Source organism: Dipteris shenzhenensis, chromosome 21 (genome assembly GCF_047967505.1).
Source record: "Dipteris shenzhenensis isolate YYH24624 ecotype China chromosome 21, Dip_SZ_1.0, whole genome shotgun sequence".
Lineage (NCBI taxonomy): Eukaryota > Viridiplantae > Streptophyta > Polypodiopsida > Gleicheniales > Dipteridaceae > Dipteris > Dipteris shenzhenensis.
The window spans coordinates 46,733,984-46,761,642 of NC_141616.1; the positions used below are offsets into that span (position 1 = coordinate 46,733,984).

A 27,659-nucleotide genomic window follows, 5' to 3' on the forward strand; every position below is an offset into this window, starting at 1 on the left:
TTGCATATGTGTACATACGCACAAAAAGGTTGTGTATGCAGATATTCATGTACACATGTGGGTGTACATGTGTGAGCCTATGAATATGCATGGGTTAGTGCAAATGTCTCCAAAGTTATTCCTTTTATAAGGCAAAATTATGAATTGATATGAGTCTCTACAAGCGTGCATGATTTTTCATGTTTTACCGTGAGAAAGAGGGGGATGAACACTTGCCACCTATTTAATTTTGGCACATCTCGACTGGATAGCCAAGATAAAAGCAATTATAAACCATAAGACTAAAAATAAAACCTTAAAATTGGGCAGCCTGGGGACTCCACCCAACGAGGGAAAAATTCCTTCAGAAAAGGTCGCTCTAGATTCCCAAGTTTGTTTGCAAAGTGCCGAAACTGCCACCCAAAGAAAAACTAAAAGTTAAGCAAATAAAAGAAGCAGCATCAGGGTCTTCTAACTTTCCATCAATTTCAACAACAGGAATTGCAAACAATTTCTGCTACCCAATTGCATCTGCACACATATGATTATACTAATGAATATTGAAGCATAACAAGAACAATTAAAAATTCCCCACATGTTCTAAGAAATCGGAACAGCGTCTCATTTTCATACATATGTATGGGAGATAATGTTAGTGAGATCACATCTGACACCGTTTAAGTGCCCACTTCAAGAAGCATGATGGAATAAAAGAAAATCTGCTACATGGTCAAGTAACAAGTTATTAACCACTCCTTGTAGAAAAATTGCATGTTTGTGGTAATGTTAAGATGTACATTCTTCATCTGTCAACTATTTTTCACATTTTTAATGTTCTGTTAATGGCTCATATTGTATCTCTCCCACTGAAGTTCAATATGTCAGTCTACGTCATACATGTAGCAGTCACAAACACTATTTAGTAGAACCCACTCTCATGAACTTAGAATGAAGAACCGCCGACCATGCTTGATAAGACTTTACCAATAACCATTAATAGATGCAATCTACTGCAAAATTAATGCCTCCTGAATTAGTGAACTGCCACCAAAAGGCTACTTCATAAACGAGATGCTATAACAGAACCCGTTTACCATATGATGATCCCATCCAACCATATGGCTTCAGCTTCTGTTTGGTGTCCAGTATTATACAAGGTTGCAATGCAACTTAACTTGTACATAAAAGAAGCCATGTTGCAATATTATGAACAGTTACTATCACTATGCTTACCTCTTGAAAGAGTTGAACAAGGTATGACAGGCCTTCCATTCAATGTGTATTAGAACCGAGCCTGAATGCCTCTGAATTTGTCAAATGGCAAGTCGCCCTTGCTTTGTTATAATTCTTTTTCAGGAGGAAGGAAAGAAAGGCATTTGAGTGCCCCCATCCCTTCGTATGCATGTGTGCATGCTCGTGTGCGTGCACATGTATGTATGCACATGGACGCAAGCATTCGCGCATGTGTGCCTAAAGGCGCTTGTGCATGCACATGTAAGCATCCATGGGTGGGAGTATACATACATGTGCATGGGTAAATAGGTTGGAGGGTGGGCATGTGCATGGGGTGTGGGTGTGGGTGTGGGTGTGGGTGTGGGTGTGGGTGTGCATGTTAGGGACGATTACTGTTGAAAATATTGTAATATTTAACACAATGGCCAACCAATGTATTAGTTAATTAGAAAGAATAGGGGCACCTTTTCCCTCCAAGGTTTTTCCCCCAACCACAGTTAGTAGTTGCACTAGTAGTACAATCAGTTTCACTCACCTTAAGGCTCTATCATGTTGATTTGATATTCCTCTTGTATCTCATTCTTGCAATCTCATGCACGTGCCCTCGACACTTTTTGTCGTGAAGAACTCAAATTTCGTTCACAGCTACAGCTCGTTTTTGTAGTACAATCAGTTTCACTCACCTTAAGGCTCTACCATGTTGATTTGATATTCCTCTTGTATCTCATTCTTGCAATCGCACACACGTGCCCTCGACAGTTTCTGTCATGAAGAACTTGAATTTCCTTCACAAGAAAGTGGCTGCTATAGCTCATTTTTTAATCAGGCCTCAGTTTTTGTATCTTGAGAGCTCCTAGAGCTGCTCCAGCACCTCATACATCAAAAAGGCCTCTTCAGCAGCAGATTTCGAGCCATAAAAGCTGTTGGTCGACCTATGTTCCAGCCCAGTTTTCAGATTCGTACAGCTGGTCGCCAAATTTAGAGGCATCCTGGCGCATCAATTGGAAGGCCTGAAGCTGCTGCAGTTCATTTCGGCCTGTTTTTTTGGTGTTTCTCATGTTCTAAACCTGGCCACTTCCATCTAGAGTCCTTCCCTCTTCGGTACCGAATCATCATGTTAAACTCCTGCATAAGTTCTGCCCACCTAGCTTGGCGGCCTCTCAAGTCAAGTTGTTTGCAGAAATGTTTCAGAGTATCATGATCAACATCAACATAAAACTCTGATCCATACAAATAATGTCTCCATGTTTTCAAAGCATGGACAACAACATACAACTCTAATTCATGAGTTGGCCAATTTCATTGAGAGGGAGAAAGCTTCTTGCTTTCAAAGAGGGATATCTGCTGTTTTCGTACTCCTGCCAACTATTTTTCATAGGTCAATTGCTGGTTCCACCTATCCCCTCACTTTTTGAGGTAGTTTTCACCTATGTTGGGTTACCAATCTCAAGGAGGTGTTATCTAGCTGGCCCCATCCAGTTTTAATCAGTAAACTTTCAGCTGCAGGTCGTTTTTGAGCATAACAGCAGCCAAATCAACTCAAATCTTGCAAGTACATGCCTACCCTGTTCAGCTCTTGCATTCAGAGTGGTGTTGCCTTCAGAACAAAAATGTTGTCATTTGATGTAGCGACATTTGAGGCAGTTTTCGGGGTTCTTTGTTTGATCCAAGCATTGGCTTGTTTGGGAAAGATTTGGTTCTCTTTGAACTCTTCAAACGGTCCATTTTCAGGCTGCATTTGCTTAGCCAAGTATTTGCTTGTGGAAGAGTGTTCTATTGTGGTTGCAGTATAATTCACAGCATGTGAATTTTTAAGACTATTTGTGCACTCATCTTTTAGGGCTGAAGGCTGAGGGCACTTGAGGCTTGAGCCTTGGGCACTCGGGAGGACACAAAACGGGCAGCAGCAAGCAAGGAAGGAGCGGCGAACAGGCGGCAACAAAAGTGACGGGCTGCGCAGGAATTTTTTTGTTTTGTCAATGTTTGCGGGCAGAAACGGCACGTTTCCCCTCCGAGGAAACATTTCCCCAAGGGGTGAAACGAGGAAACGCGCCGTTTCCCCCAAGGGGAAACGTTTCCCACAGAAACGCCGTTTCTGTTCCAAATCAACCCCGAAACACCGTTTCGCCTATTTTTTCTCCTGAAACGCGTGTTTCCCGTAACTATGGCTTCCGCAAACCTTGTTATAGAAGATTGCTTCTTTTTGTTTACAGTTGTGATGCCAAGTGTGAGGCCAACCATAAGGTTGCTAGTATGAGTGATGCCTCAAATGTTGTATGATACTTTGATAATGGTGCTTCCATGCATATTACTTCCAAGAGGAATTTAGTTGAAGATTTACATACTTCTCCTGTTGGCAAAAGAGTATCTTGTGCCAACAATTCTTGATATCTTGTGAATGAAGGTAGAAAGATTTAGTTGTCATCAGTTTTTGGGACTGATTTATGCCTTGCGAATGTCCTGTATGTGCTAGGAATAAAGAAGAATTTACTTTTTGTGTCCTACTTTTTGTCGTCCTATGAGGACACCATCTTTGGAACAGCATCTATATTTTGTTGCCTTCATAGATGATGTTTTCAGATTTTCATGGGTGTATCCTTCAAAAGAAAAACCTCTCTCTTTCAGTGCTTCAAGCAATTGTGGCTATGGCTACGAATGAGTCTAGATGCAAATTACAGACTTTGATGTAGGAGCGATGAGCAAAAGAGCAAGTACAAGAGTCGAAGGAGATGGACTGCTACGTCAACTAGATAAGATAAAATGAGAAGTACATAGTACTTGAAGGTAGACCCTAGGACTAAGTGTCCTAGGTGTCACATAGGACTAAATGTCCTATGTGGCATAAAAGTGTGTGTTTGGGGAGAAAGAAAGAAAGAAAGAAAGTTTATTAAATTCTTCGGGAGACCATGAAGGTCTATGAGACTAAAGATAACTGATACAATGAGCATAACGGTAGCGGTCTCAAAACGGGCCAGCCAACCGTTTCTACAAAAAAGAGGTTATGAAGGACGGTGTGTCTAGTCCTGATACAAAAAATATGTGTCTACCTCCGGGTGATACAAAAAAGAAGGGGGGGGGGGGGCACCAAAAATGGGACAGAGGGGGGAGATACAGTATATATGTGCAGGTAGTGATCGTCAGAGACCAATCATAGAGGGGATGTCAAATGGCAGGTCGGAAAAAACCCTGCGATAGATGATTGGCCTCTGACGTCACGCGGCCTAGTCGAGCTCGGTCGTCGGGGGCGGCGGGTGGCCCTGTGGATGAGAGCAACAGTAACCCCAGTGGGGCGGGCAGAGAGCAGAGACGAGATGTCATGGACCCGGATGTGTGAGTCTATCCGCTGGCGCAGCTACCGTAGCTCTAGCTCTCGCTCACGTCCGCGTCGTCGGCTAGACGGAGGAGAGGTATCCTGTGACTGGAAGAAATCAGTGATAGGCCGCTGGGTGTCCTCATGCTATGTGTGCTGTTTGTGTCGCCGTGCTCGGAGAGAGGTATCTCGGTGGCGAGTCATCTCATGTAAGAAAGCGGCTAGGCATCGTTGATCCGCAGAGAGTGAGCTTGAGAGCTGAAAGCTTGAGAGCTTAGTTGCAATAGAAGAGTGTAAGAGTACAACTAAAAGAGTGAGAGATAAGGTTTTGTCCTAGTGACAAAACCTTAGTAGTCATTGACCATAGTTAGTGAACTAACTGCAGTTAGGGAAAAAAACCTCTTAAAGAGGGAAAAGTGCCCCTAACTAGCTTATTAAATTACATTGGTCACTGGGAAAAGTGCCCCTAACTAGCTTATTAAATTACATTGGTCACGCTGAATTATATCTATAATTCTAACACCCCCCTGCAGTGCCAATGTCATGTACAAGGCTGATCAATCACCAAACGGATATAAGTTCAGGGCCCTGCAAAATGCCTCAAACTTTTCACGTGGTAGTGCTTTGGAGAAAATATCTACAACGTTGCCATGTGTGGACACAAAGATCATATTGATCTCTCCTGCATGCAACTTCTCTCTGACGTAGTGATAGTGAACCTCAATGTGCTTCGTGCGAGCATGAAACACTGGATTCTTTGCCACTGCAATGGCACTCTGACTATCAATGAGAATTGGAGAAGGACCCTCCAATGACAGATGAAGATCAGCAAATGGACGTCGCAGCCAGACACATTCAACTGTTGCTGTGAAAGCTGCCCTGTACTCAGCTTCACAAGATGAGGTAGCCACTGTAGATTGTTTCTTGCTCAGCCAGGAAATGCATGATTTACCCAAAAAGAAACAATTGCCACTAGTGGACTGCCTAGTGTCATAATCACCAGGCCAATCTGAATCACTGTAGGCATGCATCTGTAAGTCACCCCCCCGGGGAAATAACAAGCCAAAAGACTTCGTGCCCTGCAAATAACGGAAGATGCGCTTAACTACCTGCCAATGCATAGTTTTTGGGCTGTGCATATGCCTGCTCACCTGAGATACTGCAAACTAAATATCAGGTCTAGTGTTGCAGAGATATATGAGGCATCCAACAGCCTGACTGTAAGATGTGGCATCAACTGATTCTCTTGCATCATGCATTGTGAGTTTCAGCCCCGGCTCCATGGGAGTGGCTATGGGCTTACAATCATGCATGTTAAATCTATCCAAGAGTTTCTGCACATACTTGGACTGAGACATAACAGTGCCACGTTTCTCTTGAGAGAACTGGATCCCCAAATAAAAGTGAAGCAGCCCCAAATCTAACATGTCAAAGGTGGTCTGCAAATCAGCTTTGAAATCTGCAATTTTATCTTCATTGGACCCTGTGAGTAGTAAGTCATCGACATAAAGAAGGATGACTAAAATTTTGTCCCCATCCATCTTGATGTAAAGGGTGCTCTCAGTAGGACTATTGTGCAGCCCCTTGCTGGTCAAAAAGGCATGAATCTTGGCATACCATGCACGAGGGGCCTATTTCAGCCCATACAAAGCTTTGTTTAGCTTGCATACCTGAAGTGCATTTGCTGTAATTTCAAAGCCTGGAGGTTGTTTGACATACACCTCTTCCAGCAAGTCTCCATTTAAGAAGGCTGTTTTTATGTCCAACTGATGAACATTCCACTCAAAATGTGCAGCCATTGCAATAACAGATCGGATGGTGGTCATCCGGGATGTAGGAGCAAAAGTCTCCTCATAATCTATGCCCTTTTTCTGAGCATAGCCTTTAGCAACCAGCCTTGCCTTGTATCTGTCAATGGAGCCATCTGGCTTCCGTTTCACCTTAAAAACCCATCGTGTGCCAATGGCATGTTTACCTGGTGGCAAGTCTACAACATCCCAAGTCTGATTTTTTTTAATGGACTGCAACTCATCATGCATGGCATTCATCCAATGCACATTGTCCTTTGCTTCTTCGAATGTTGCAGGCTCCTCCTCATCAAGAAGAGTACCTGCATATGCTGATTCCACTGAATTAGCACCTTCCATGTGCCTTGCTGCACTACGAGTCCTGCCAAGTAATGGAGCATCAATCTTACTCTCCCTGAGAGTCTGTAATAGCCAGTTTGGGACTGTTTTTGTTGCATGTATGTCTGCAATTTCTTGCTGCACCACCTGTTCCACTGCCTGTGGAGGTGGCAAGACATCCTGTGGCTGAACTGAAGCATTGGGAGGTGGCTGTAAATTCTGATTTGCATTAGAAATATCAGCAGGGGAACCCAAGGCAATGGGTAGCAACCCCTCAAAAACATCCTCTGAAGAAGAAGGCATATGAAATTCAGCCCGAGTGTGAGCTGAATTTTCTGCAAATATCACATCTCTACTGACAATGATCTTGCGTGTAGCAGGATTGTAGAGACGGTACCCCTTGCTTTCTGCACTGTACCCAACAAATATGCACTTAATTGCCTTATCTGACAACTTGTGCCTAAATTCAATTGGCACATGAGCATATGCAAGGCATCCAAAGACTCGGAAATGATCCACTGAAGGCTTTCTCCCATTCCAGACCTCATAGGGAGTTTTTGTTTTCGAAGCCTTAGTGGGAGCCCGATTTAAAATGTAGTTGGCACACATCAGACCTTCAAGCCAGAATTTGTGAGGATGTGTTTGCTTTTCAGCATACATCTGTCCATCTCCATAAGAGTTCTATTTTTCCTCTCAACTTTGCCATTTTGCTGAGGGGTCAGCCTCACTGTGAGCTGATGCACAATACCCTTGCCTTTCAGAAAAGCATCAAAATCTGCAGACAAGTATTCCCCACCTCTATCTGTGCGCAATGTCTGTATCTTGAGTCCGGTTTCATTTTCAACCAGGGCTGAAAAGTGTTTAAACACCATGAACACTTCTGATTTGCGCTTCAGCCCAAAGACCCAAGTGAAATTAGAGTAATCATCAATAAAAGTAACAAAGTAGAGATGACCACCCAATGATGGAGTCCTCATGGGACCACAGACATCACTGTGTATGAGCTGTAATTTGCGGACAGCTTTAACTGAACCATCCTTTTTGAAGGGGAATCTATGCATCTTGCCTAAAATGCACCCTTCACAGGCATGTGGAGGAGGTATCTCAAGAGGTGGCAATGCATAAACCATAGAGTGCTTCTAAAGTGTCATCAAGCTGTTGTAATGCATGTGGCCATATCGGGCATGCCATAATTATGCATTCTGCATGGCAGCAGTGGGGGTAGAAACTACAAGAACATGGGCTGCTCTTTTCTCAAAAAGATCAAGTTGAAAAAGCCCACGCAGCAGAGTACCAGATAATCTCAAGGCATAATCATTTTCCCTGTCTCGGACAGCACATTTGTCATCCTCAAAGATGACCTGAAATCCAGCTCTGTTAAGAGTGGACACTGAAAGAAGATTCTTGGTGATACCAGGCACATATAAGACATCTGAAAGTCTGAAAACTGAGCCATCAATGGCAGTAAGCTCAACTTCTCTTGTGCCACGTATTGAATATGACGAGTTATTGGCACAAGTGACTTTCTTACCAATGGGAGGTGGATGCAAGGAAGTAAAAAGACACTTCCTAGAAGTGATATGCTTGGATGCACCGCTGTCAAAATACCAAGTGTTCAGTGTTTCATTGACACTGAAAGCAGATGCATCCATAGAAGAGTCATAACTGCAAGTCAAAAATGCATATGTATCATCATTACAAGTGGCTGTACTATCCCGAGCATCTGAAGCAGCCAGCCTAGAATCTGAAATGCAAGATAAAAAGGCATAATCCTGTCCAACAAAGTTGGCTGCAGCATCCCCACTGTCAGATGCATGAGGAGCTGAATCTGAAACAGCCATACCGGAGCTGTTTTTCTTCTCTTTTGCAAGCCTTTTCCTGCATTCTGCAATGTGATGACCCGGCTTTTTGCAGTAATGACAAAAATCCTTCTTTTTGGGCTTACTTGCATCATTTTTAGCCTTTTGTGAAGGCTGTCCTGACCCACTGGAAGGCTGATTTACTGATGTCTTTGCCTGTCCCTTTGTTTTTGACTTAAACTTTGAGAGCATAGCTTGTTCACCTGCACGTGAAGCCAAGTTTTTCCTGGTCTGCTCTTCCTAAAGCAGAAGTCCTATCAACTCATGAAAAGTGAGAGGGTTTGCACCCCCCCTCAATGATAAGTTCAGCGAGGTATGAAAGCTGAGATAACACTCAGGAAGAGAATTCAGAGTGGTAGTAATCATCTCTGAATCAGAAATAATCTCATCTATGTTCAATAATTGCTCTCTGAGATCCTGTAGCTTTGTGAGGTGGACTGACATGGAGTCACCCTCTTCCATATGTGTATTACTTAACTCTCTTTTCAAGAAAGATACTCTTGCATCATTCCGGGCTGCATACATGCTTTCTAAGATATCCCACGCTGCCTTCGAGGTCTTACACGACCGGATATGCGGAATGATAAATCTTTTCACTAAAAGAGAGATGCATGACAAAGCTAAGGCATCCCATGAATCCCATCTCTTCTGCTCTGGAGTAGTGGCTATAGCTGCACCAACAACTTGTTCTGCAGCTGCACCCTGTGCACGACCTCTTCCACCTCCTTGCTGAGGAGGGGTATTAGGTGCCATACCTGCTGGTCGGATCTCACCCCCATTCACATAATCCCAAAAATTGCGAGAAATCAGAATATTGCGTACCATAAAACTCCAGAGGGAGTAGTTGGTACCATCCAACTTGTCTTCCTGTGAAAGACCACCGAACTGGAAGTCATTCTGATTTTGCAAGGCCATATCCGAGAAAGAGATTTAAGCAGATACAAAACTGAATTTCCTTACTGGGAATGAAATGCACAACTCCCAAAAAACACAGCCAAGCATTGGCTGTAAATGCAACTCAGATTTCTGCACTTGCACTATCAGAAATCTGTCCAAGTATCAAAAACTCTCCAGAATCTGCCAAAAGTGCTGCAAAACACTTCAAGAAAGGCAGTATGAACTGAAATCTCCAAAATTGCTCTCCCAACACAAAAGCCCCAAAATAGGCCCGAAATTGCAACCGGAAAGGGGCAAATTGATCAAAAGCCCCAAATGTTGCAAGAATTGTGCTCTGTCTGCAAAAGCCCCAAAGTTCACTGCGAAATTGCAGTGTAATTACAAAATCCCCAAATTTCTTCAAGAAATTGTACTGCAGAATCAAAAGCCCCAAATTTCGAGCTTGAAATTTGCAATTTCAGCAGAAAGCCCCAAATTTCAGACCAAATCTGCAGATCTATCTGCAATGTTTGCTTCACAAGCAACTGTGAACCTGAAAATACCCCAATAACTGCAAAGGACTGCAAATGTCTGTTGGTACAATGAATACAGACGACCAAGTACAGATTGTACGGATAAGCAGGTCGTACGGTATCAAGACCTGTACGATAACAGGTACGGACAATGTACGGAAGCAAGGTATGATGTTGTACGAAAGCAAGTACGGACAGCGGGTATGACGTTGTACGGACAGCGGGTACGACGTTGTACGGAAGCAAGTCGGGTCCTACTTTTGAGGCCTAAATGCATGAAATAGGCAGCGCATTAATGCGCTGCCTATTTCAGGCATTCAGGCCCTAAAAGTAGGACCCCATATCTTTGGACATACAAATCCAAATGGGGTCATGTCATACATCAAATCAAACGGCAAGAGCCAATTTAGATGATTTTCATGTCCATTTTCTCCATATATCAAAATTGTATGCATCAATATATACATATATGCATCAACATATACATACATACATACATACATACATACATACATATATATATATATATATATATATATGTATATGTATGTATGTATGTACATGCATATATATAAATACATACATACATACAAACATCAAAAGTAAGACCCCATTGGGCACATACCACGGCCCATAGGGCATCACTAGAACCGAGAGAAGATGGCCTACAAACCCCCCTCCATGGTATGGGCTGAAGTATTCTAGAAACGTCTCAGAATACCTGGTATTTTCTGGTCATGGTGGCACATGTTCATCCAAAAGGATATAGCCACCTATGAATGTACAAGGTATGTCAGATCATGTAACAAAGGGAACCAAGTGTTAAGCATGTCGGAAGGCTTCGAACTTTGGATGAGGAAGTGCCTTTCTAAACATATATGCTATGTTGTCCTCTATGGGAAGGTAGGATAACTCTATGTCTCCTGCTGACAACCGCTCTCAAACATAATGATAGTGAACTTCAATGTGCTTGGATTACGCGCGATGGCCAAAGCACTCTGGCTGTCAATAGAGACCATAGTGAAGAATGTCTGGCAAATACCAAGATCTGTAAGTAACTGTCGAAGCCAGATACACTCTACTATAGCAGTGAAGGCTGCCCTGTACTCAGCCTCACTGATAGATGTGGCAACTGTTGGTTGCTTCTTACTGAGCGAAGAGATACATGAACTGCCAAGCAAAAAACAATTGCCAGTATGTGACACTCTGGTGTCGGAACAACCTGCCCAGTCACTATCCGTGTAAGCATGCATGGTAAGTGAACCCTGATCACCATAGAAGAGGGCTAAATCATGAGTGCCTCTGAGATATCTGAAGACTCTCTTCGCTGCCTGCCAATGCTGTGAACTGGGCATGTGCATGAACCTGTTGAGCTGAGATACTGCATACTGTAAGTCACATCTAGTGTGACATAAGTAAATGAGACATCCAACAACCTGCTGGTAAAGAGTGATATCACATGGTGGGCTCCCATCATGAGCTGAAAATTTGAAGCCAGGGTCCACTGGTGTAGAGATTGGCTTGCAATCCTCAAACTGAAAACGATCAAGGAGCTGTCCAATATACTTGGACTCTGACATCATGATACCCCCCTCAACATGAGCAAACTGAATGCCCAAATAATAGTGTAGCTGTCCCATGTCTGACATTTCAAAAGCCTGCTGCAAATCAGCCTTGAAAGCTGCAATATGTCACGATCTGTGATGTATTCCTTTCTCTATTTCTAGACTTATGGATGGTTTGATGAATGGACACTTGTGGAAGGGTATGCCCTTTCGACGGGACACTTCCTATGAGGCACAACCCTTCACAAGAGACATCCTATTGAAGAGACATTCCTATTGTAATGTACCCTCTCATCAAGGGTCACACCCTTCACAAGGGGTACACACCTCTTCATGCACATACACTTTGGAGTACACACCTTTTCATGTGTGACTCTTCACTCTCTATATAAGAGAGGCCCAATTGTATGGATGACACACTACAGATACTACAGACACTCAAGCAATACAATTATTCCTTGTTCTCTGCTATTTCAGTCTCCTTTCTGTTCCTTAGCACATTTCTAAATATAGTAAATCTAAGATTTCTTACAGTGGTATCAGAGCAAATTTCGCTCCTGCCTGTAGGAAATGCCCCCCACCTTCTAGCGCCTATCTGATACATCTTTTTCCGCTAGAAGGACATCTGTGCACATTGTGCATGGAAGAGATGGAGAGGATGAGCGTCAAAATTTTTAGCGCCAACCCTGCCTAAAGTCATCAATGGCCTCTCCATCTCCCATACATCACGAGTTGATGTGAATGGACACGACAAAAATCATGTCTTTTCATGTGCTTGGGCTGTCCCAAAACCAAGGGACGCACCTTTTCCACCATCGGACACACCTTTTGATGAAGAGTCTTGACTCCTCACCCAAGGGACACACCCCATCGTGGAAAAAAGGACACACCTCTTCATGTGGGGACACCCCTTTTAAAAACAGGGACACACCTCTTCATGAAAAGGTGCACCTATTCCAAGGGTCACACCCCTTCGAATAGGCACACCTTTTGGCACCAAGCACTTATAAAAAGGGTACCTAGAGGGGTTAAAAAGGAAAACCCAGCCCCAAACCTTAGGTCTACCCTAGATACCCAAGGGTTAAATAAACCCACCCTTTAATTTTTGGGCAACCACCCAACCTAAGGCAGCACAAATGAAAAGACAAAAGGGACGATCCAATTTCAACGGCCGTACAGTTTTTTTCGTCAAACAGGTTGGCCTCCTTGCACAGCCCCTGCCCTCGCCATTTCACTGCGCTGCCCCCTCGCCATATGCAGCCCTTGCCCTCGCCAGTTTTTCGGCCCTGTTTCCCTGCCAGCCTGCAGTGCCAGATCAGCGCCAGTCCCTGCAAAGCCTGCAGCCTGGTTTCGCCAGCCTCCATCGTGATCCAACCTGCAGCCTTTGACGCCTTTTATCGCAATCCAGCCTGCAGCCTGTTTCGCCATTGACAGCCTGCCCTCCCCCCCCTTTGTTTCGCCAGTCTTTATTGCGATCCAGCATTGGACATCTGCAGCCTGTTTCGTCATAGACAACCTGCCCCCCCCCTTTGTTGCGCTACATTATCTGCCAGATCAGCAGCAGTTCAGCCCTCCTCTCGAGATGAAGACAGCCTGTTAAAAGCGCCCTGTTCCTGTTTTCCAATCCGGACCAGCCAGGCCCCGATCTGCTCCTCGCAACCCACTGCAACATGGACCTCCGGACAGAAATCTGCAGGCCTTTTCTACGCAACAAATTGGCAGATTAAATCATTGCCAGGTGGATTCTTTCCATTCTACTTCTAAGGATTCTCTTGTCATTATCAAATTACAGCAAATGAAAGACGCTCCCTTAAAGCATGGAAATCCCTAGCCCTTTTCTGGCTGCTACAAAAAGCACTCAGAATGCATCTGATTCCCCTTTCCTGAGCACAAAGGCATACATTTTCTCTTTTCTGCAAATCTCTAATTTCTCTGTTTTTCTGCTTTTTCTGACAGTAAATACTCTCTCAGATAGGTAAAAACTGCTAGCAGAAACAGTCTCTGCAACTGTCTTTTTTTTTTGGGGGGGAGGGGGGGGGGGACAGTAACCAGATGGATAACCGGCTGGTTACTCTAACCAGACTAATTGGCTCTGGTCTGGTTGGCTCTCAACTGGTTTAACTGGACTGGTCACAGTCCGGTTGGGTCAAGTTAGCTAGACCTCTGACCAGGGTCAACTAACCAGAGTTAATTTTAACCACTGGTTTGCCACATCAGCCTGCCACGTGTCTTGCCACGTCATCTGCTGAGCTGTCTGCCACGAGTTAGTGCCACGTCATCATATGCACATGCATGGCACCTGGCTGCCACATTACCTCGCACATGTGGACTCCACGTCACCTGTGTGCCACGTGTCTGTTGATTGCCTCTGCCACGTGTCCTCTTGTGCCACGTCAGCCTAAGGTTCAGACCTTGGCTGGCTGACTGACGTCGCACATCGCGCCTGCGTCGTGATTAGCACCCGGACAAGGGATCCACGACGGGACAAGTTGACGAAACTACGTCTGCAATCTACGATGCCTTATCAACGATCGAATTCGTCACACGTAAGGCGTAAGCTAATCTCTTCCACACAAATTACCGAGGATCTTCCGTTCATGTGCGAATCCCATCACGCCATCGCCTGCAGCCCTTCATTGACGTTCAAGAAGGCATGTAATCCGAACATCCCAAAGCTTCACATTGGTTATGCGGCTCGTCTAGTGGAGCATAGCAAAGTCTATGCTCTGCTGCTTGCATCGAAGGTGGTTAGACGTTGCACCTGTGCTTGATTGCCAGACGCCAACAGGGTGGGTTGCGCTAACGTCGAACGCAGCTCCTTCATTCATTCACCAAACAAACCTACGCAGTGGACGTGAGTGCCAATTTTTTTGCGTATCAATCGACCTGGATGGTCTGTAGGATGGCAATTTAATATTCTCACTTGGATTATCCAACGCTTGAGAAAACCTTGAGCCCCGCTCTGATACCAATGAAACCTTCCCTCGAAAAAGACAGCAGAGACAATCCCTTTCTCCCTCTCTCAACAGAGACACTAGGGCCCAGGACAACACTCGGGCTGGACCCCCCCGAAGAATTTTATTACTTGAGAGATGATGTACATAGTTCAGCGTAGAGCTGTTCATACGTAATCCAAAACGTGATTGCCGGTATCTAACACTCTGGTGTCGGAACATCGACTCTCTTCACTGCCTGTCAATGCTGTGAACTGGGCATGTGCATGAATCTGCTGAGCTGAGATACTGCATACTGTAAGTCAAGTCTGGTGTGACATAAATAAATAAGGCATCCAACAGCCTGCTGATAAAGAGTGGGCTCCCATCATGAGCTCAGAATTTGAAGCCAGGGTCCACTGGAGTAGAGATTGGCTTGCAATCCTCAAACTGAAAACGATTAAGGAGCTGTCCAATATACTTGGACTGAGACATCATGATACCCCCCTCAACATGAGCAAACTGAATGCCCAAATAATAATGGAGCTGTCCCATGTCTGACATGTCGAAAATCTGCTGTCCCATGTCTGACATGTCGAAAATCTGCTGCAAATCAGCCTTGAAAGCTGCAATTTGTTGAGTATCTGGGCCCATATAAAATCAGCACTAAAAAATCAGATCCACTCCCGCACACATAAAGAGTGGGTTCTGTGGGACTATTCTGAAAACCAAGGGATAGTAAGTGTGCATTAATTTTGGCATACCATGCCCTGGGTGCCTGCTTCAAACCATAAAGGGCTTTTCTAAGCCGGCATACCTTATTTTCAGAATTAACAACCTCAAAGCCAGGAGGTTGTGTGACATAGACTTCTTCCTGCAAATCCCCATGAAGAAAAGCAGTTTTGATGTCAAGCTGGTGCACTTGCAAATGATGATGGGCTGCAATGGCAATGACACATCTAATGGTAGTAATCCTTGATGTGGGAGCAAAGGTCTCCTCAAAGTCAATGCCTTGTTGTTGGGCATACCCTTTTGCAACAAGACGGGCTTTGTGGCGATCTATACTGCCATCAGAATTTCTTTTCAATTTGTAGACCCTCCGAGTTCCAATGGCATGCTTGCCGGGAGGGAGGTCTACTAATTCCCATGTGTCATTTTTAGCAATGGAATGTAACTCAGCTCTCATTGCATCCATCCACTCTTTGCTGTCAAAAGCATCTTTATGGCACACAGGCTCTTCATTGCAAGCTGTAGCAAGGAGTGCAAACTCGAGAAAGTGACCATGCTGTCTATTCCCTGATCTTCTCCCGGCAGCAAAAGGCTGATCTTGTTTGCTGTCCCTCAATGTATCAAGAAGCCATCTGGGAACTTGCCTTTGCTGTCTATTGACAGCTCTTTCTTCAATCACTGCATCATGAATAGTGGGATCATTTTGTGCTGAAAGAGAAACCTGCAAATCAGCATGGGGTACTGGATAATCATTGCTTGTTGGAGGGCCTGTAGGGGGCCCATGTTGCTGGTCAAAGTCCTCTTCTGAGGATGGCAGAGGTAACCAAGATTCAAAAGCATCAAACATGTCAACATCTGACTTAGCTTTGCAGTCCACAAGAGGAGAAGCTGAATGTTCAGCAAAGATTACATCTCTACTGACAATAATCTTCCCAGTATTTGGTTGATATAAACGATACCCTCTGCTCTCCTGGCTATAACCAATAAATATGCATTTGATTGCCTTGTAATCACGTTTATGTCTCAGTTGAGATGGTACATGAGCATATGCAAGAGACCCAAAAACTCTCATGTGTGAAAGTGAAGGCTTCCTGCCTTTCCATGCTTCATAAGGTGTAACAGTCTTCAATGCCCGTGTAGGTGATCTATTCAGCACATAGTTGGCACACATCACTGCATCAAGGTAAAATTTATAGGGCAAAGACTTGGCCTTAAGCATGCATCTGGCCATCTCCATTGTGGACCTATTTTTCCTTTCAGAAACAAGATTCTGCTGAGGAGTGTAAGGAGTAGTGCATGAGTGAATAATGCCCCGTGAAGACAGAAATGCATCAAACTCCTTAGACATATACTCTCCCCCCCTATCTGTGTTGAGGGTGACAAGCTTGCATCCTGATTCATTCTCAACCATATTCAGCCACCTCTGAAAGCATGAGAAAACTTCAGATTTGGCTTTTAAAGGATATACCCAGCAATATCCTGTGAAATCATCAATGAGAGTCATGAAATACTTATACCCCCCAATGGCATTTGTCCTCGTTGGGCCACAGACATCACTGTGTACTAGCTGCAATTTCCTTTGTGAGAGTTTTGGACAATTCTTTGGAAAAGAAAGCCGAGGCATCTTACCCAAAAGACAACCCTCACACACATGTTTGGAAATTGTGTGAGTTTGAGGTACATCATTTGCCATTTGCTGTGAATGTAGCTTTGCAAGAGCTCTATAATTGAGATGACCCATTCTCTCATGCCAAAGATGAGTTTCAGCAAGCTGTGAATCTGAAATAGCAAATGCTTCAATAGAAAGAGTAGCTGAGTGATGATTAAGGTGATAAAGCCCCTTTTGCAAAGTGCCAGTGAGAACTATGGCATTGTCATCACGAAATCATAAACTAGGCATCTGTAGCCATCAAAAATCACTCTGAAACCTGAAGTAGCAATTGCTGAAATTCAGATCAGGTTGACTTCAATTCCAGGCACAAAGAGAACATTTGTCAAAGTGACAGGATGACTTGAAATAGATGTGAGCTACACATCTCCAATTCCTTTTACAGCATATGAAGCATTATTAGCACATGTGACAGTCCCCCCTCGAGGTGCATCAGCTAAAGAGTGAAACAACTGTCTGCAAGATGTGACATGCTTGGAAGCACCACTATCAAAGTACCAGGACTGAGCATCATTAGCAGTAAAGAGTGCATCAGCTTTGGAGGGATCAAATGAGCAATGGACAGCCCATGCCCAATCATCCTGAAGAGCATGTGCATGTGAAGCATCTGCTGGCTCATGGGATTCAATAGCATGTGAGGCATTAACTGTCAATCTTTCTTTCTTTTTCTCCGAAGCAATGCGCTTCCTGCATTCTGAAATGTCATATCCAGGCTTGCGACAATAGTTGCATCTTTTCTTCTTTGACTTATCTGCTGTTATTTTAGATGCATGGGAGGAATTGCAGCTGCTATGCGCAGATTTTGGCTTGCCCATAGGCTTGGAAGCATTGCCTCTTCTTGTCTGCTGTGAAGCAAATGCATGATCAGGAATACTGGCTTGTCTATTAGCTCGACTTTGCTCTTCCTGTAAAAGCAAAGTAACTAGCTGATCAAAAGAATAGTGGTCTAGATTACCCATGGCCACTAATCGAAGGATTGTAGCAAACCCTTGGTATGTATCTGGCAGTCCATTCAATGTGGTACTGACAAGCTGTGGATTTGGCACCACTATCAAAGTACCAGGACATACCACTATAACGAAAGAGCACTAGAAGCCTGGGACAGCAACTGGAGGAAGCGTACGGGATCTGTACGTATCTGTACGAACAATACGGAAAAGTGGCGCAGGAAGCAGAACTTGGCTCTGATACCACTGTAAGATTGATTAAAAAGAGAGAGTGCAAGTTGCAAAAGAGTCAATGGATTAGCCGTCACGTCAAACTAGGATAATAGAAAAGAAAGAGTTACAAAGTACTTGTACCTAGACCTAGGACTAAGTGTCCTAGGTGTCACATAGGACTAAGTGTCCTATGTGGCCTAAAAGGCACTAACACTACAAGTGCCTATATTTTTGCCTACAAGGCTGCATACCATGGCCTATAGGGCATCACTAGAACCACCAGGAGATGGCCTACAATCACGAAGATCATATACTAGGCATCTGTAGCCATCAAAAATCACTCTGAAACCTGAAGTGGCAATTGCTGAAATTGAAATCAAGTTGACTTCAATTCCAGGCACGAAAAGAACATTAGTCACAGTGACAGGATGGCTTGAAATGGATGTGAGCTGCACATCTCCAATTTCTTTTACAGCATAGGGGGCATTTTTAGCACATGTGACAATTCCCCCACGAGGTGCATTAGCTAAGGAATGAAACAACTGTCTGCAAGATGTGACGTGCTTGGAAGCACCACTATCAAAATACCAAGACTAAGCATCATTAGCAGTAAAGAATGCATCAACTTGGGAGGAATCAAAGGAGCAATGGACACCAATCATCTTGGAGAGCATGTGCATGTGAGGCATCTACTGGCTCGTGGGATTCAATTGCATATGAGGCATTAACTGTCAATCCTGCTTTCTTTTTCTCCGAAGCAATGCGCTTCCTACATTCTGAAATTTCATGCCCAAGCTTGCAACAATAGTTGCATCTTTTCTTCTTTGACTTATCTGCTGTATTTTTAGATGCATTGGAGGAATCGCCACTGTTAGGCCCATATTTAGGCTTGGAAGCCTTGCCTCTTCCTGTCTGCTGTGAAGCAAATGCATGATCAGGAATAATAGCTTGTCTATTAGCATGACTTTGCTCTTCCTGCAAAAGCAAAGTGACTAGCTGATCAAACGAGTAGTGGTCTGGATCACCCATGGCCACTAATCGAAGGGTTGTAGCAAAACCTTGATATGTATCTGGCAGTCCATTCAATGTGGTATTGACAAGCTGAGAATTCGGCACCACCTCATCAATATTGGCAAGTTATTCCATGAGGTCCTTGACCTTTATCAACTATGCATCCATAGAGTCACCTTCATTCATACTGACTTCCTCCAATTGCCTTCTTAAATAAGCATTACGTGCCTCATTGCAAATCTGATAAAGAGAAGCCAATTTGTCCCAAGCATCCTTTGCTGTCCTGCAAGACCGGATGTGTGGAATAATGATTCTCTTGCATGATAAAGCAATACAGGAATGTGCATTTGCATCTCTTGCATCCCATCTTGATTGTTCCTGAGTTGGAGGAGCAGCAGCAAGGGTGCTAGAGGATAAGGCATCAGGAGGAGTACCCTCTGCAGAGGGACCAACAGTAGGGGCAGCCACTGTAGCATTGGCTGGCCTCAGATCAATCCAGAAACAATATTCCAAAAATGCCTTGCAACAAGAATATGTTTCATGAGATAAGACCACATCGGATAGTTGGTGCCATCCATCTTATCATCTTCACAGGATACCTTGAAAAGAAGAGACCTGTTAACACAAAAGCCTCAAGGCTATCACTGCAAAGAGCTGGATGTCCAAAAATGACAGCAAATGTGTGCAAGTAAATGTTTTGCAAATTTCCATCGCAAATCAAAGGGCAAATGCAAATTTGACCCAAATGTGACTGTGTCAGGCAATGTTCACTGCAAAAACAGCAAATCTGGCAAAAGCCCCAAATTTAATGAGGGCAAATATGCCAAAAAGAGGGCAAATAGAGAAAACTCCAAATTTTGCTGAGATTTTTGCAAATATCACCCAATGTATTGCAATCTGACCCGATGTCCTGCAAATGTGACTTAATGTCTAGCAATCTGACCCAATGTACTGCAATCTAACCCAATCTACTGCAATATATAAACAAGAAATTGCAGACCAAATCCCAAAACTCCAACATTCTTGCAAGAAATTGCAACCAAAGGAGGTGAAAAGAACTAAAAGCCCCAAATTTGCCAATGTCCTGCAAAAGCCCCAAATTGCAAATGTTTGTAGATACCACTGGTGGTAGATTCGCACGTGTGAAATCGTACAAAAGAGTCAGAGCAAGTACAAGCTGTATTGTCAGTTGTTCTGCAAGTACATGTGTACGGAATGTAGGTACAAGTTGCTGGCGGCTGATCTGCAGGTGAAACCGTACGAAACAAGTACGGAGCAGATGAACCTGTACGGAGCAGGTACGGTGCAAGTCCACCTGTACGAAATCTATACGAGAGACTTGTACGTTTGTACGCACTATTGTACGAAACTATGTACTTATGCAGGTATACCTGTACAGAACATGTACTATGTGCAGGTACACCTGTACAGAACAGCTGTTGTGCAAGCCCTGTTGTACAACGCAGGTATGGCGTAGGTACTTTGTATGGACGCAGGTACGGAAGAAGATGCGAAGGGCAGAACAGCCAGGGACCTAGTTGGGCGGCAGGACTCGGGATCTATACGTGATCCATACGGAAGTCCGTACAGTTGTACCGCTTGTTTATGAGGTTATCCATGAAGGGTTTGAAGACACCCACAAAGGTTGGAAAGATCCACTTCCCACCACACGCATTATGGTGAAAGTGGATGATATATTTGATCCAATTAAGAAGTATGCAAAGCATGCCATTATAATTTTCTTCCCAGAACATATGCATGCTGCAGCAGATGTTGGGAATTGGTTGACTCGAACCTTGGGTGGTTCTTATGTCAAAAAAGTTCATTATGCAACGAGGGGCTTTTTTGGGATCATCATGGCTGATGAGGAGCACCGTCAGGTTTTACTGGAGCACTCTCCTCTCTTCTATGGCCAGCAGATGGTCCATGTCCTGCCCTGGTCTTCCACCCAGGATTATCAAGCATTGATTCGGCATCGTTGCCCTGTTTGGGTAGAAGTTGTGGATTTTCCTCAATGCTTGTCTTCTCTTCTACCTAAAATTGCACCTTCCCTCGGTAAGCTGGTATGTCCACCGCGACCCAATGGAAATTCGAATCGCTTCTGCATTTTGTGGAGTACGGATCATCCCACCCCAGCTTCATATTCGGTTACCGTGAATAATGTTTCCATGGGGAGTGCCTTTTACAAGCTCAAGTGGGGGCTGTTTGTAGGTGCTTGCTTTGAATGCAAGCAATTTGGGCACATGGTTTCACAATGCCCTTCCCGAGCTCCACGAATGCCAGTGCAAGCTGAAATGGTTCAGCCTTTGAATAAGAATGCAAATGCCTCTTCTGTGGTCAAAAACAAAGGGATCAAACAGTTTTTCTCTGTTCAAGACAAAGACAAAGGCAAAGGCAAAGGCAAAGCCCCGGCTGTCTCAAATGGTAATGCTTCTTTTCCTGCGCCTTTGTCCTCTCCATCTCAAGGAAAGGGGGGAAATTTTTTGACTGATGGATGGCAAACTCCTCGCAAAGTGATCTCCCCCAGGCAACCTTTGCCTTCTCGAACTTGGAGTAGTGCATCCTCTCATGGGAAAACACATGCTGAAAACTCTAGTGTTGGCTTGACTTGGGCTGCTGTGACTGCAAATCGGACCTTGTTTCCTGAAGAAGAAGTTGCTGCACTTTTGTCCTCTCCTCAAGCTGATGCTTCATCCCACGGCAGAGGCCCGGACATTGAGGTGGAAATCCAGACGTAGACAGCCTAATAGTTGCTGTACATACCTGTCCCATAACTGTAAATATGCTTGATCATCTGAAGTATGTTACTCTCAATGTACAGGGAATGTGTGATGGTCGCAAATGGAAACTGGTCTGGATGTATATCAGGCAATTGCAGACTGATATAGTTGCTTTGCAAGAGCATAATCAGCATATGTATGCTGGTCAGATAGGCCATTTTGCTGGTTATGATATCTTCTATGCTGGAGAGCAGTCCTTTTCTGGTGTGGCTTTTTTAATAAAGCATAACCTTCAATCTGTTGTGGCTCTCAATGATCACCATGGTGGATGGATTATTGTTCAATGCCTTGTTCAAGGGAAAATTTTTGAATTTGCATCGGTTTATGCCCCCCAATCTTCTCGTGATAGAGCTTTGATCTCGGCTGCCATGCATACTTATCCATGGCGACAACATGCCTTCATTTGTGGTGACTTTAATAATGCCCCTCAATCGGGTGACAACACCTCAGGCCACACTCATATGTTGCTTCTGAAACACAAGCATGGTCTGATTTTTTACTTCAGTTGCGCCTCGTTGATCTCTGGAAGGAATTACAACGCATGCTTCCGGGCTATACCTTTCAGCATAATGCTCAATCTTCTTATCGGGCACACTTGGACAGATGCTATCAGATTGATCCACAGCATTGTGATGCCTTTACTTGTCAAATTTGGGTTGATCATGCTTTCACACATTCGGATCATACTCCTCTTTGGTTGAGGCTTTCGTTACATGAATTTTCCACTAAGAGATTGCCTGGCCGAAGGCTTTTGCTGATTAATAATAGTTATCTGGAGCATGCTGACTTTAAAGCCTTGGTCTCTGATGCTATTCAGCCTCTCTCTCGTCAGATACACATTGGTTTGGATTATGCCTAGCAGGCTTTTGTTGCTCGGATGCAAGTAGTAATTCGAGATTATATGCAAGCCACAAGGGAGACTGTAGGCCAAATTTACTTGTCAGAGTTTGACTGAGCTTGCTCATCTTCGCCCTTTGTCTTCAGAGGAAAGCATGCTCTTATGTCAGGCACAATTCTCTCTTCAATCCAATGATCGCAGAAAGCTTGCTAAATGGGAAACTCGATCTAGACAACGGGCATTTTTGGATAAAGGCTGCTCTTCCAAGCAATTTTTTAAGAGTTTACACTACAAAAGACAGGCTGCCAATATCTGTCGGATCCAGATGCCTGATGGCTCTTGGTCAACATCCCGTTCAGAGCTTGCTGATTTATGTGTGCAGCACTTCTCCACTCATTTTGGGCATGTGGATACTCTTTCTCCTCGTCTGCGCGTCACCTTCTTTTGCAACATATTCATCCAATTCTGCCTGATGCTCAAACTTTGGAACTTGAACAACCCTTCACTAAAAGGGAATTGTCTGATGCACTAAGATCCTGTGGCAGAGATGGAAATCTCCAAGATGGGATGGTCTCACTATTGAATTTTTTCTTGCATTCTAGGATCTTCTTAAATTCACGTTGCTGCAAATGGTAAATACAGCATGGCAAAATCAGCAGATGCCTGTGTCATGGAAAAAGGGTCTTCCCAAGCTGATTCCAAAAAAGCAGCTATGTGATTCACTTGGTGATTGGAGGCCAATCACGCTCATGCCAATCATTTACAAGATTATTGCCAAAATGGTGGTTGATCGTATTAAAGGTTATTTGCATGATGGGTTGCATCCCTCCCAATATGGCTTTGTTCCACGTCGCCATATCACAGGTAACATTGCCAATGCTTATATTGGGATTGAATATGCCAAATACATGCAGCAAGATGTTCTACTCTTGCAGATATTGCAGAAGCCTTTGACACAGTTCAATGGAATTTCATCTCGCAAACTATGCGAGCTTTGGGGTTTGGACCAAAAATGCAGCAGGTTATTTACTGACTTTACAGAGATGGCAATGCAACTTGCATTCTTTTTTGAAATATCTCTCGACTCTTCATTGTTCGGTCCGCCAAGGATGCCCTCTCAGTGCTTTACTGTATGCCATTGCTACTCATCCTATGCTGCAATATATTGATCATCTTGTGGCTACAGGATCACTTCATGGCTTGAAATTGGATGCTAATCGCAGCATGGTTGCTCAAGCTTATGCTGATGATTCTTTCTTTACCCCGAAGAATACGTCCCATGATCTTGGTGCCTTGATGCAGGCCCTCTCTGTTTATGGTCTAGCAGCTGGTCTTCATGTTAATTTTCAGAAGTCTAAGCTGCTCCCTTTGCATTCCAAAGACTGGCATAGTCTTATACGGTCCGGGGATATCATTCCACCCACTCAGTTTGTTCGTCATCTTGGTTACCCTTTGGGGTGGGAACTCACTCGCCGACAACAAACTGATTGGGTTTTGGCTAAGCTTCGGAAAAAGCTTGAGTATTGGAAACTAGCAACCTGGCCTTTGCACGTTCATCTTCAAATAGTGCAGTCCATCCTTGTGGCATATATTCAATTTTACTTGCCATTAATCATGTTCACTAAGGCAGATCTTACATCTTTCATGTTTTGTCTTTATCGAAATCTTATGGCGATCCAAACATGGCAGAAAAAGTCTCAGACTGCTTTTGATGCATCACATTTGTTCTCCCAAGATGCATGGTGGATTAAACATCACGGATATTCATGTGCATATTCTTGCCCACAGGGGGAAAATGTTGCTGCAATTTCTGCAAGGTGATTATAGCCTTGGGCTCTTATGATTAGAACTTTGGTCACTCATATCAGTATTTCTACGTTTGGTCATTGGCAACTCGATCACTGGGATTTCTTGTTTGGCTGCACTGATGGCACTTTGCCTGGCTGCCCTTTTGTCTCCCGCTTGCTTCTTGACTAGAAGCATGTTCTTTCTCATCTGGAATGGAATGGAATGGAATGGAATGGACAACGATCTTTGCTTGGGAATTCTTTGAGAGCTGAAAGCATTCACTGGTCGAAAGTGTTTCAGCCTCCCTTGGCTTTACAAGAACCTCGACGTTCCTATTTTGTCTCGTTTAAAGTCATCACCTCGGTTGCTGATGTTATAGATGATGCTGGTACTGTGCTCCCCTTTTCTCTAGCAGCCACTACATATGGATTGGGCTCTCATTATCGTGTCCTTTGTGACGACAAATTACTTCTATGCTTTCGCCTTTTGTTCCGATTCCACCTTTGGAACTCCAGGACCAGTTGAAAGATTGGACTGTGACTTCTCCAAGGTCCTCTTCTTGTCCTTTGAGGCTATCTCAAATTACTATACCTGCATTGTATAAAATCCTTTTGCCTCCACCTTAGGTTTCAGAGAGAGATGATTCTGTTTGGCGAATGCATCGCCCAGCCCAGTACCGCTTCGGCAACAGGTTTTCTTTTGGCGAGTTCTTTTGGGAGTGTTTCCATCTCGACAGCTATTAGCTCATCGACACATTGCTCCTGCACTTTGCCACAGATGTTCTGCTTCTTCGGAGACTATGCCTCACTTGTTTTGGCATTGTCCGTGTTCTCGTGACTTTTTTTATCTGCTTCAACAGCGCCTGCGAGCGAGATTCCCATCTGTTCCATTTGGGAAGTTCTTTTGGCTATTTGGGTTTCATCCATCCAGACCGGAGTTTCATCTTTTCTTCGTTTGGGTTCGCTACTGGGCACTATGGACTTTATGGACGTATAGGAATTGTAAAGTCTTTGGTGAACCTACTTTCTCTCTGTTTGGCTTTTTTAGGCGTTCTCTGCAGCAATCTTTCTTTGATTGCTTGCAAACCCGCTGCATAGATCATGAAGTCTTTTTGGCATATACTGAAATTTTCAGTTGATGTAATTGTAGCACCTTATTTCGAGGTTGCTACTCATATAATATAATCACTCAAAGATTTCACCCCAAAAAAAAAAAAGCGTGTGTGTGTGTGTGTGTGTGTGTGTATGTGTGTGTGTGTGTGTATGAGCCAACGATGGAGACCTCCTCCTCCTCCTCTGCTCCGACAGGCTCTGTTCCCTCCCTGGTTTTGCCCGTACAGCCCTCGTCTTCCTCTTTGCAGTCTTCATCGTCATCCGTACAACTGCCGTCAGCTGTACAGAAGCCCGTACAACCCCCCCAACCCTTGCAGTTCTTGGCACAGCCTTCAGTTCAGCTCCCATGCTCTATACAACATCCCGGTCATCTTCCGCTTCCTGTCCAACCCTTTGTACAACCCTCCGTACAAGTACACGTGGTGCAATCGACCGTACGTGCTCCATCCGTACCTACTCCACCTACTCCACCCGTACCTGTAAAATCCGTACAGGATTCTACGTCCGTACATGATTCCATGTCCGTACAAGATTCTCCGTCCATACATGATTCCATGTCCGTACAGCCCGTACAGTCTATACGGCCATCCGTAAAGTCTGTACAGTCGTCCGTACAGGCTTCCGAAACATCTTTTGTTTTTTCTGGTTCATCTGTTCCTCCTACCCGAGTTTTCTTTCGACGGAAGCGCGATGCTTTGCCTTCTTCATCCTCTTTCAAATCAGCAAAGCTTGATCTCGCAGATGGCCCTTCTTCTTCCATTCAGCTGGATCTTTTACGCCAGTTATGTTCAGCCTCTGTCACAAATGTTCCTTCATCCGTTCGTTTGTTCATTGGATTCTGCCCTTCTGGTTTCAGGTCTTCGACAGGCTCAGCAGTTTGGAGTCTGTCTCTACTTCATGGGCAGGGTTCTTTCTGCCACTCATCTTCGTCATTGGGCTGAAGCCGCAATGGGTCTGGATTGTATTTCCTCCTTTGTCTTTCTGGGCAAAGGGTTTTATTATGCCCACGTTTCTTCAACTGATGTAGTGGAGCGGCTAGTCAACCGTGCTGGTGTTCCTGGGGCTGGTTTCTTTGCTTATGTGATGCCCTAGAATCCACTTTTCGATCCTACTGCTATCCTTCTGACTCACTGTCCGGTCTGGATTACTCTCAAAGCGCTGCGCGTGCCTCTTCTTCAACATCTTCCTACTCTTGCAGCGCTTTTGGGAAGGCCTCTTCATGTTCCGCGATAGGAGTTCTTGCAAGCTTCCCGTGATGTTCGCCTTTGCATTTTGTGGGATATGATGTAGCCCGTGCCATCTACTCTGGATGCCCATCCGATGTGCATCAGGCTGCATTTTGCATCTTTTCCCACTGCATGTTATCGGTGCCGACAGGTTGGTCATTTTGCACGTGATTGCCCTTCTGCATCCAGGCCCACTCCTCCTGCTCCTTCTTCAGATGTCAAGGTTACTCTCTCCTCCTCCAGTTTCTGCTATGGCTTCATTGGAGAAGCCTTCTTCTAATGCTCCGAAGCACTACTCGGGAAGGTAGATAAATCACAGGCCAATCTTTCTCTTGCTGAAGAAGCTCAGGATCGCACCCATGTTGAGCACCATCAATCTCCTTCTCCTCAGGATATGGATGTGCCCCTCGCAGAGGGGATTATACAAGATGATCCGCATGCTCTCTCTCAGGTTGGTATCCCGACTGAAGCTAAAATGATGAGTCCTGATTTATCTGATGCAGCTCTTTCGATACATGCTCCTTGTTTAGAGAGTACAAATATTGATCCAGTTCCTATGTCTGAGAAGACTGTGCTAGAGTCTCTTTCTGTTCAGAATGCAGATGTTTCTTTTTCTTTGGAGTCTTTTCATCCTATGATGCAACAAGTTTTTAACCCTGTGATTCAAAAATTCCGGCTTCCAGCTTATATTAAGAAGAATCACAAGGGCAAAAAACAGCTGGATTTTATTGATGGTGTAGTTTCTTCACTGCATCAATTTTTACAAAGCAACAATCTGAAACTGGAGGATGTTGTGTTTCATCCTCCTCCAGTTTGGTCTTGTAACTTTTTACTTGGCTGCCTCATGACTTTTGCTCTGAGGCTTTACTTGTAAATTTTTCCTTTGTACTTATTGGTAGGTTTTTACCTCTTCTTGGGATTTCCAACACAGA

At 44.2% G+C, this 27,659-nt stretch overlaps 1 protein-coding gene across 1 annotated transcript in view; it reads right to left on the reverse strand.

Annotated features, from left to right (window-relative positions):
• The window catches only part of TAF2 (TBP-associated factor 2), a 198,714-nt gene that overhangs the window by 62,752 nt on the left and 108,303 nt on the right, over window positions 1-27,659 (reverse strand). Inside the window, exon 12 of the mRNA XM_087392221.1 lies at window positions 295-392. Within this exon, the coding sequence (XP_087248347.1) occupies window positions 295-392 (98 nt within the window). The remainder of the gene's footprint in view (window positions 1-294; window positions 393-27,659) is intronic.